Consider the following 10,008-nt stretch of genomic DNA (forward strand, 5'->3'; position numbering starts at 1 on the left):
TGGAAAGTATCTTCTGCTAAGATTTTCCATATATTTCAATATGGTTACTGCAGAAATGCACAACATTTGTCATCATTCTGTTTTGAATGTGTTTTTAACAGTTTTGAAAACAGTGTGTTAGCATTTGAAAAATGTGCTGCAAATATATAGTGTTTTGCAGGTGGTGGAGTATGAATGAGAAAAGAGTTCATGGATTTTGGGAAATGTGGTCATTGAATGCATTTTGTGTGAAAGCAATGAAAAATGATTCACAGTTTGGTCCACATAGACTTCTGTTTCGCTGACTGTGTGAAGAGTTTTGACAATGTGACTTCAGTTTTGACCAATGCATGTTAGCAATCGAAAAAAACTGTAATTAGAGTCCATCTGACACACCTAAAAATTCTGACTAGCTCAAATTAGGTCCAAGGGGTAGAGGCGTTTGTAGTTTGATTTGTAATAAGTGAAAAAAAATAATATAACGTAAAATAAATACATACATAAATAAAACACCTTTACACCTGAAATGGTCAAATAAATTCCATAGTATTATCTTTAACAAGTCAGCCATGGACAAAGCCCACCTGGCCAAGAGTGGGAAATGCATTCAAGAACACAGGCAGGGCTCCAGAGCTCCGTTGAGTCAGTGCAGCGAAGCAGAATGAGCTGGGAGAGATCACAGAAGAAGTGACTGTGATGTGAGCGCTGTCTGTTGACACATCATGGAGCTCCCTTCGGCTCCATGGCAGCTGCACTTAGCAATTAGCTCTTCCCTGTGGGGATGTGGCCAAGTAAACTGGATGACTCAGTCCTCTTTGCTGACTGGACATGGTGCTTCGCCCTTTCGTTCTCATTTTCTCTCGCTTTCTCACTCTGGCGTTTGTGTGCCTGTGTGTGTGTCTGTGTGTGCGAGAAAATGAGAGACCAAGGTGATACAGAGAGAGACAGTGGAAAGGAGTACATATCAGGAGAAAGCAGGCAGTAATCAGATAGTAGAGGTGTAGCCAAGCGGCCCCCTCAGACCTGAGTTAATATCCTCCCACCCACTCCCAGCTCACCATATTAAAGAGCTGCACACTGTGGCTGGCCTTGTCTCTCTCTCCCTTTGACCCCCTCTGCATTCTGTCTGTCTTTCTTTTTCTTGTTTTGCCGCCCTGTATACTTTTGTGTGTCTCTCTCTCTTGTTCTGTTGAGTCTGAAGAATCCTTCTTCATCTTGCTCCTCTTTCTCTCGGCTTATCTTTCTCTCTGGCCCTGCGCCGGGACAGGAGGACCGGTTGGGTCGATGCTAGTCCTGGTCCGCTTCACTCCCTCCTGTCTCAAGGCTGGCGACTAATGGGGCTAGAACCAACACACACACACAGGAAAGAGAGTCTACAAGTGTCCATGCGTTCACACACTCACCCATACACCGACACATACCACACACACGCACCGCACACATTGCATTTTTTCTCTCTCTCTCTCTCTCTCTCTCTCTCTCACACACACACACAAACACAAACAAACAATCACACACAGAAACTCTCTCTTCCTTGCACACACAAATAAACTCTCTCTTTTACACTCACACACACACACACACACACCAGTCTCCTATCCCCTGCAGCAATTAGCTATGACAGGTCAATTAACAGGCTTATTTATGAGCAAGGGATGCCTGCTAGTTGTGTTGTAATGATTCCAGATACTCTCTGTACGTGCATGGGGGAAATTGAATCCATGATGAATGTGGGCTGATGGCCTTAGCTGGGGGCTGCATTTGCTCTTCATTAACTATGCCTCCGCAGCATAATGTTCCGCTCACCGTTTAAGGGAAAATTCAGCCTAAGACTAGAGTAGAACTATGGGTTGTACCGCTCTTCTATGATGTTCAGATTTGATCATGTTTGTTAACATGTTAACAAGTCTCTCAGACTAAAGTTTGAAACTAACTAAACTTTCAAACATACTGACACATGCAGCACATTGACAACAGGACCCCACTTACACTGCAAAGACATACAATAACAGACACGCATTTTTTATATTTGTACATCCAATGTTTTAACAGCATTTTTTTAATTCTTTGAACCAATCACAACAACCCAACAACCAAAGGCAGTGCTGAAAGTGCTTGTGTGTTTGAGTTTTGGTGTGTGTATGTGTGTGTACAAGTATGTGTTGGGGATGATGGGGTGGGGAGCGGGGGACTACATTGCCAATGAGGACCAAGGTCAGTGGAGAGGCAAAGAGCAAGTCAGGGGCAAAATGGGGAAACAAATGGGGGAAAAACCATAAATAGCTGGAGCTACGACCTCCCAGAGCTGGAAATAGAAACAGAACCTGTTCCGTCAACATGTCACATAGACATATTTGCGAACAGACACACACACACACACACACACACACACAGACAAATACACATGCAGAGATGCCACATACACAACAAATATATACACACACACTGTACCAGGAGAGGCAGACACCAGGGAGAGCCTTGTCCTTTCCACTCCGTCCCCCCGGACTGTTTAAACTGGAAGCCTAATTGGTCCCGACACTGGACCCTGCTGGTAATGAATAGGAATAATAAAGTCAAGTAGACAGCAAGGGGAGCCCAGTGTGTGTGTGTGTGTGTGTGTGTGTGTGTGTGTGTGTTTGAGATGGAGGGGTTATTTTAAAGAGAGAAAGAGGGTGTGTGTGCCAGAGAGAGTGAGGCATGTGAGTGTATGTGTTTGTATCATTAACAAAGCACTTAATGCATCTTAAATATTCATCCCCCTCATTTGTATTGTGGCTCAGGCAAGGTGGGTGGGGCAGGATGGATGGATGGAGGGAGGAAGGGATAGATGGATGAGGAGGGAAGCAGAGGAGAGGGATTGTCTCCTTGGTAACTGAAGGAAGGTTCCCTTATGTCTCTCTCTTCGTTTTTCTTGTCTCTCTCATGTGTGTGCGTGTGTGTCCTTGATTGTTCTTTCTCCCGTGTGCATGTATGTACTGTATGTCTACTCCATCATCTATGTGTGTGTGTGTGTTTATCCTTGATTGTTCTTTCTCGTGTGTGCATGCATGTGCTGTATATTTGCCCCCTCCATCATGTTTTCCAGTGATTCTCAATCATGTGCCATGGAGGCCCAAAAGTCTGCTGGTTTCAATGCTGATTTCTGCAGACTCTTGGGTCATGATGGCATGACTGAAAACCATTGGTGTATCCCGTCCTTGGCTGCATAGAAGTCAGTGTGTGGCGGTTCAGCAGGCCAAGGGGTCGGGTGAGAGTTTGAGCCAATAGACTGATACACAATATACTTACTGCCTAACTGACAGCCTCTCTCTCTTCTGTCTGTCTTGATCTCTCTCCTCTGTCTCTCTTTCTCTCTTTCCATCGCTCTCTGTCACTGTCTTAAGACAGACATTTGACTTCACACACTTAGAAAAAAAAAAAAAACTCTTGATTTTTTTCGTCTTCCTTTTATCATAAAAACAAAACCACAGTCTGACTAAACAACTTTTTCCATCTCCATGTTTGGTTGACAGGTATATTAAGAGGTATTTCAGGTCTTTAGTTTGCTCCATCTGTTTAGCACACACACACATTCACACACACACACAAACCTCTGCCGTGTTACAAATAGAGTTGTTAAATAATGTAGAGAGCATGCAGCCTTGATCCTAGCACCAGCCAGAGGAGGCAAGCTGATAAACATACGTTGTTACCACTCGCTCCCCTTCTCTCACTTTGCCTCCCTTCTTTCCCGTTTGCTGTCATGTATCAAGCTCCCCAAGGGCCTGATGAAATGAAGCAAGAAGGGTGAATCCCATTTTTCTCTCTCTCTCTGCTCCCTATCTGACTTTCTCTCCAGGTTTCTCTCCCAGTCCGTCCTCCCCGCTCACTCTCTCCGCTTCCCTCTGCCTTTCCTACTCCTTTACCACCACCACCTGTTTCTGTTGTTCCTCCAGCTGCCCATCTCCACCCATCCCCAATCTCTCTCTCCCTCTCTCTCTCTCTCTCTCTCTCTCTCTCTCTCTCTCTCTCTCCCTCTCTCTCTCTCTCTCTCTCTCTCTCTCTCTGGACTGTTGGATTGTTTTCCTCACAATCAATAATAATATCTTAATGGGCTGCTGTTGCCAATGGGAAATAACTGACACGGTTGCTGCTGTTTTGTTCTGCTGTTTAGCTTCGTTTTTTACAAGTTGAAATTGTGAACAATGGCTTTGTAAAGTCCAATCTGCCAATCCTATGGCTCACTGCAGCTCAAACTCTTGGTAGTGACTGGTATGGAGGAAGAGATGGTCATTTGTTTCTCGTTTAAATCCTTGAAGGCCAGTGGCTGCGATGCTACCCACAATGAGTCCAGCGACTCAACTGCTACAGATGGCCAGGGATTGTGTTCTGATAGCTGGGAGGCCAATGATGTGGGTTGGCATTGCTGCGCTGAGTTGCAAGGAGCGACAGCCTGTGGCAACTAAACAGCATCCAAACAGTGTGTCAGTTTCACTGCTTATCTACATAAATAGCCCATTTTTTTTGGATTATGATAGGGTGAGAATGTTGCATTAAGCTCAGGCAAAACCCACAAATGACTTGTTTTAATTGGTTTGTCTCCAAAATGAATCATTCGAAAGGTGATTCATGATTCAAAAGGTGCAGTGTGAACATGTTAAATGTGTTTGTGGAGGCTACTCTAAGGCCCAGCCGCAATTTGCTGTATCAGTCCCTGTTGAATTGGTCTGGAGCTGAATACTCCAGGCACTATAGAGCAAAATAGTGGCTGATGATTCTGAGGCTGCTATTTTTTACCTTATTGGTCCATTTTAGCTAAAGTTTATAGAACCATTAGCTTAAATCCCCAACAAACAAATATAAACAGCAATAGCCATGGCTTATTCATTATCTAAAATTCCCCTTCTATACAACTTTCTTATGATTTTCTAATTCAGTTGAATTCCCTATGGCTTGTTTTTTGAAATAGAAGTTTTTTGGTTCCACAGAGTGTAACTGCATATTGAAGCTTGTTGCATTCATTTCTGCTTCACGTTGAGAACATGTCCATGGAGAACATGAACTTTATCATCCTATGCACAGCTCACTGTGACGGCAAACACAGAGGGCCTTTGAGGTGCTGCCACTCGTCTCTGCCTTTGCTCTCTCTTTGTGCTCCATCCCACAAAAGTAATGAAGTCTTTGAGAGCTTTCCCGCCTGCCTGTCTAAATCAAGAGCTGTAGCCCAGCCAGTGGTTTGCATTAATACAGGATATTTATTGTAAACAATGGTGGAGCCAACCAATACGAAAGCATTGCAGTTTGTAGGTTCATTGCCTGCTGGCTGTGATTCCTGTTTGTTGTCCGTGTGCATTCAGGTTATAGATTCATGAAAAGAGGCCTGCCACTTTATAGGACTTCCTGCAATTGCTCTCGAATTGGGTTAAAACATGTTTGGGCATTAACTGGTCTTATTCAAATAGGATAACATTTTTTCTTTGCTTTTCTTTTCTTCTGGCTGCCCATACACAAAGATCTGTCTGCACTGCCACACTGTGAATCTGTATATCTGGGATGACTGCTCTTGAACACGTCTTTTCACTGCAGCATCAAACCGCCATCTGCCTGACTTCTGGAACGCATGGCCGTCATATGCCCCATCTAAAATAACCAAAATATTGTGTCCGTTTTACAAGAAAAATAATTGGCCTTGATGCTAGTCGCTCATTGAAACCAAGCAGAAATTATGCATAAACATAAAATCAATTGAGTTGCAAGATGAGAGGTGAAATGTTGTGGTAGAGATTATTTGTGTCCCAGCTCACTCCTCTGTGGATTACCCAGAGGCCATCTGTGTTCCTCGCAGTGTCAGGTGCCTGGGGGGCTTGTTGGAAACCAGGCCAACCCACATTTCCCCGCCTCACACTGCACCGACTCTGTTCTGCACTGGTATTCTCTCTCTCTCTCTCTCTCTCTCTCTCTCTCTCTCTCTCTCTCTCTCTCTCTCGCACCCCATCTCTTTCCTATTTCAAAGCTATCTCTGTACCTCTCTTGCTCTCTCGCTCTCTTTGGCGGCTGTGTCCCCTCTGGTATGTGGACAGCACATCAATGGGAACATTAAAGGTTACAAGGCTCGACAAAACGCCACATTCACAACTCCAACCTGACACTTTACTGTACATCCTTTGATCACACACACACACACACACACACACACACACACACACTGTCTCACTGTCTCCCCTCTCCCTCCCTCTCCCTCTCTCTCACACATACAAGCGGCCTCTCTCTGTATCGCTCACACACACTCTCTCTCTCTCACACACACACACTCTCGCTCTTTCACTCTCTTAGACACACACAGGCCCTTCCACCTGCATACAGTGCATGCACGGATGCACACAGTTATCATCACAATCCTTTTGACAATGTCTAGAGAGAATCAAATACCTCATTTTTAATAAAGAGTCAATGTAGTCTCGGTCGTTGGCTTCTTGGTTACACTGAAAAGAATGGCAGGTAAATGAGTAGATAGGTACATCAGCAGCACAAACAGGAATTATAACCTGCAGAGATTACAGCATGCTTTGTAGCAGATTAAGCCAGCGGGTTGCCCCATTTTCTTGTGTCGTCAAGTACTTCACTGGAGCTTTGAAACTGTGTGTGTGAGAAATTGCATGTTGTATTACTGTGTTAAGCACTAACTATAACTTTCCGAGCTAATTCTGTGTACTGAAAAAAAACAACTACACACAGTGCACGGCAGGCCTGTTGGCACTTCAGGTAATGTTTGAGTGCGAGCGAGGCAATGTTGGCATAGGCGCCTTACCTCTCAGCTTGAACTTGTATCTGTGAACAGTGACTATTACTGTAAGTAAAAGGGCACAAGCCTGTTTCCTGCATCTTTCCAGAATCATTATCAAAATCATTATATTGTCAGCCTGTGTTGCATTGCATGGTATTGCATTGCTTTTTGTTGTGTCACTCTATTCAATGTCTTTGTGGAAATGATGATGCATAGCTTGTCTAGTGTGTTGTTGTGTAGCTTAGAGGAGACAGTTATTTGTGCTGTTGTTTTGTGTGTATTTGTGTGTCAGGGCCAATGTTGGTCTTTGAGCTTTTTTATCCCAATTATTTTTTCTCCTGCAGTAGTCTCTAATTATACAACAATCTGGTGCCTTTGTTTTTGTTTAATGCAAACATGCTCGCAGGTGCACACATGCAGGCATACATAACTCAACATGAGTGTGGTGAGTGTGTGTGTGTGTGTGTGTGTGTGTGTGTGTGTGTGTGTGTGTGTGTGTGTGTGTGCGTGTGTGTGTGTGTGTGTGTGTCAAGCTGGCTGTAGGGATTCTGCAGTGTGCTGGGCTGGTCCTATTAGGGACAGAAATGTACACAGAGAATATAGCAAGGGAGTACATAAATAAAATAAAATGTTAATCACAGTAGCTGTCCTGCTACATTGTGTGTTTGTGTGTGTGCGCGCATGTGTGTGTACTCAGACACGGCGTTGTAGCACCTATAAATTAGATTGCCATGGCCCTTTGACCAATTAGCCTCTTCCCTCCACTGCCCCTGCATTCCCCTCACGGCCCTCTCTGCCTAACAAATCAAATAACCCCTCTACACAAATGAGCCGACCAGCAGTACACATCCAGGCCAGGGTGCTGCACTCCCTCCACACCCTCCAATCACTTTCAAGGTTCTGCTAATTCTTTATTCTTTATTCTTTATTAATTCAAAGAAGATCTTGCGTTCTGAGACTAAATTAGAAAGCAAGAGAAAAAGAGATGCCACTTCTCTCGTGTTTCCCTCCCCTTTGTGAATGTAATTGGATAGGCACTCTATCATGAGTGGAATGTTAAGCATACCTGCCTCTATGAGAGTGGGGCTCTGTGTGTCTGTTGGTTGGTTGGCTCATGCATTACCACAGAACTTGAATGGATAGAACGGTTCTTCCACTGTTTGCTGTGGTAATTTGGCTGGTACACCATAAAATGGCGACTATGGCATTTTAAGGGTTAGTTGCTGTGCTGACAACACAAGTCTGGGCATTAAGGCCGTAAAGTGTGTCACACTGAGCAGATGAGTCGTACGAGAGCTTAGCAAATTGTCAAGTAGTTTATAACCCCCGAATCACCCCCATGTTAAAACTGTGGAATATTGCTTTAACCTTTATGTATCAAGACATGGTTTGCTGAGCATGCATGCACTTCTTCATCAACATCCTGCTTCACATTTATACAGTTACACATCGTCACACCTGGGAACTGCCCAGTACCACAGCCATTTACTACTGGTCTCTGAGCAGGTCTATTGGAACAACTTGACAGTTAAGTGCCTTGCTAAAGGGCTCCTCGGCAGTAGACGTCGAGGTTAGGGGAAACCATCATGTACACTTTTACCCACATGTGCAAGCCTGTTTCCCCATATTTGCGCAGAGTGTATTTCAGCATGTATAAATCACTACACAGACCAAACAAGCCATTATTACTCTAGAAGGACCAAAAATGTCTCAGAAATGATCACAGAGCAAGCAGCTTCTTGATTACATTTCACTTAAGATAATACCAAGCACGATCTGCAGTGAAGGCAAATAACAACTACATTGGTGAGTGTTGTTGTTTTTGTTGTTGTTATTTTGGAGCAACAAACTTTCCTTGTTTGTTTGTTTTTCTCATATTCCAGACGGAATACACTTGGTTTTTGATTAGCTGGGTGCGATGGGCTTTGGGCGCCTCGGTACGCCACAGTAATTAGGCTGTCAATCAAAACCAGATGGCTGGTGGCTAAAATGGGGAAGTCGCCTGGAAAGTTTCTCTGTTCAGTTTCCAGTTCAGTTTTGTTGTTGTGGGTCCACAGGTGATTATGGGATGAGAATGCAATTTATGCATCCTTACATACTACGTGGTTTTCTGAAGTTTGCTTTGTTGTTGCTTTTTTACTTGGAATAAACAGTTGTGCTATTGTTTCTGTATTTTTCCTTTCCTTTTCTCATAATAATTTCTGTTTTAATGCTATTGTCGTTCTGAAAAGTAGTGCCGTTGAAATCCATGGGTTTAACCAGTTTGAGATTCTACATATTCACACTAAAATGAAAGTGAGAAGAATATGTGATGGCAATAACTGAAAGGGAATGCTTGTGCAACATCTTGGGCTTTGAGCAGTCGGAGTGGAGTCAGACCTTGATCGAACATCAAGGTTTTGCTTGAAACTCCCCCACTGCACTGTATAACATAGGGAGGAGAATGGGGAGATGAGGGTGATATAACTGGGGCAAGTCTTACCCTCCCACCACTCTCCATCTTTAATTTGAACAAATCAACCACAGAATGGGCAAATGGATTTTTTATTTTATTCAACCAAAAATCCTCATTTGTAAAACGCCAGTGGTGACAGCTATTCTTCCAGGGATCTGCCACTATTCCTTTTGGACTCTGTCAGCTAAACTAACCCAGCTTCTGTCTTTCCCTCTCTCCGTCTCTCTAACCAGATCGTGTTTGAGGGAATTCGAGGCTCGGGCTTCGAGGGTGACATTGCCATTGATGATGTGTCCATCACCAAAGGGAAGTGCAAGCAGGAAAGCTCTGTGGCCAGCACAGGTAAGATGGGAGAGATGTACATAAACACACACACACACACACACACACACACAGGAACACCACTGAATGGTCATTATTGCCTTGCTTATTTCTCTTTCTCTCATAGTCCTTCTCTCTATACACACACATACATACACACACACATACACACATACACACATACACACACACACACACACACACACACACACTCAAATGCACTGAAAGAAGGAAGGCAATTTGATTCATTAATGGTATAAAAAGTGTTCAGTATCTTTTTTGTTTTCAGCAGTCATGCTAACAAAGCACTTGCTAAGAACTGAATTGAGACGAATTGAACTGAGTTGAATTGAATTGAATCCAACCAATGAACTGAACTGAGGGGCCGCAGAGAAGGGCATTAGAGACGACGGGATTATGGAAAGTAGATGAGCGAGAGAAAGAGAGAAGTAAACGTCCTCTTTATGTGAGAGACGGAGTGGGAGTGCTC

At 43.8% G+C, this 10,008-nt stretch overlaps 1 protein-coding gene across 1 annotated transcript in view; it reads left to right on the plus strand.

The window, feature by feature from the left end:
• mdga1 (MAM domain containing glycosylphosphatidylinositol anchor 1) overlaps positions 1 to 10,008 on the plus strand; it is a 187,054-nt gene that overhangs the window by 170,436 nt on the left and 6,610 nt on the right. Inside the window, exon 16 of the mRNA XM_071900079.2 lies at positions 9,431 to 9,539. Within this exon, the coding sequence (XP_071756180.1) occupies positions 9,431 to 9,539 (109 nt within the window). The remainder of the gene's footprint in view (positions 1 to 9,430; positions 9,540 to 10,008) is intronic.

The sequence above is a fragment of the Centroberyx gerrardi genome, chromosome 1 (genome assembly GCF_048128805.1).
Source record: "Centroberyx gerrardi isolate f3 chromosome 1, fCenGer3.hap1.cur.20231027, whole genome shotgun sequence".
Lineage (NCBI taxonomy): Eukaryota > Metazoa > Chordata > Actinopteri > Beryciformes > Berycidae > Centroberyx > Centroberyx gerrardi.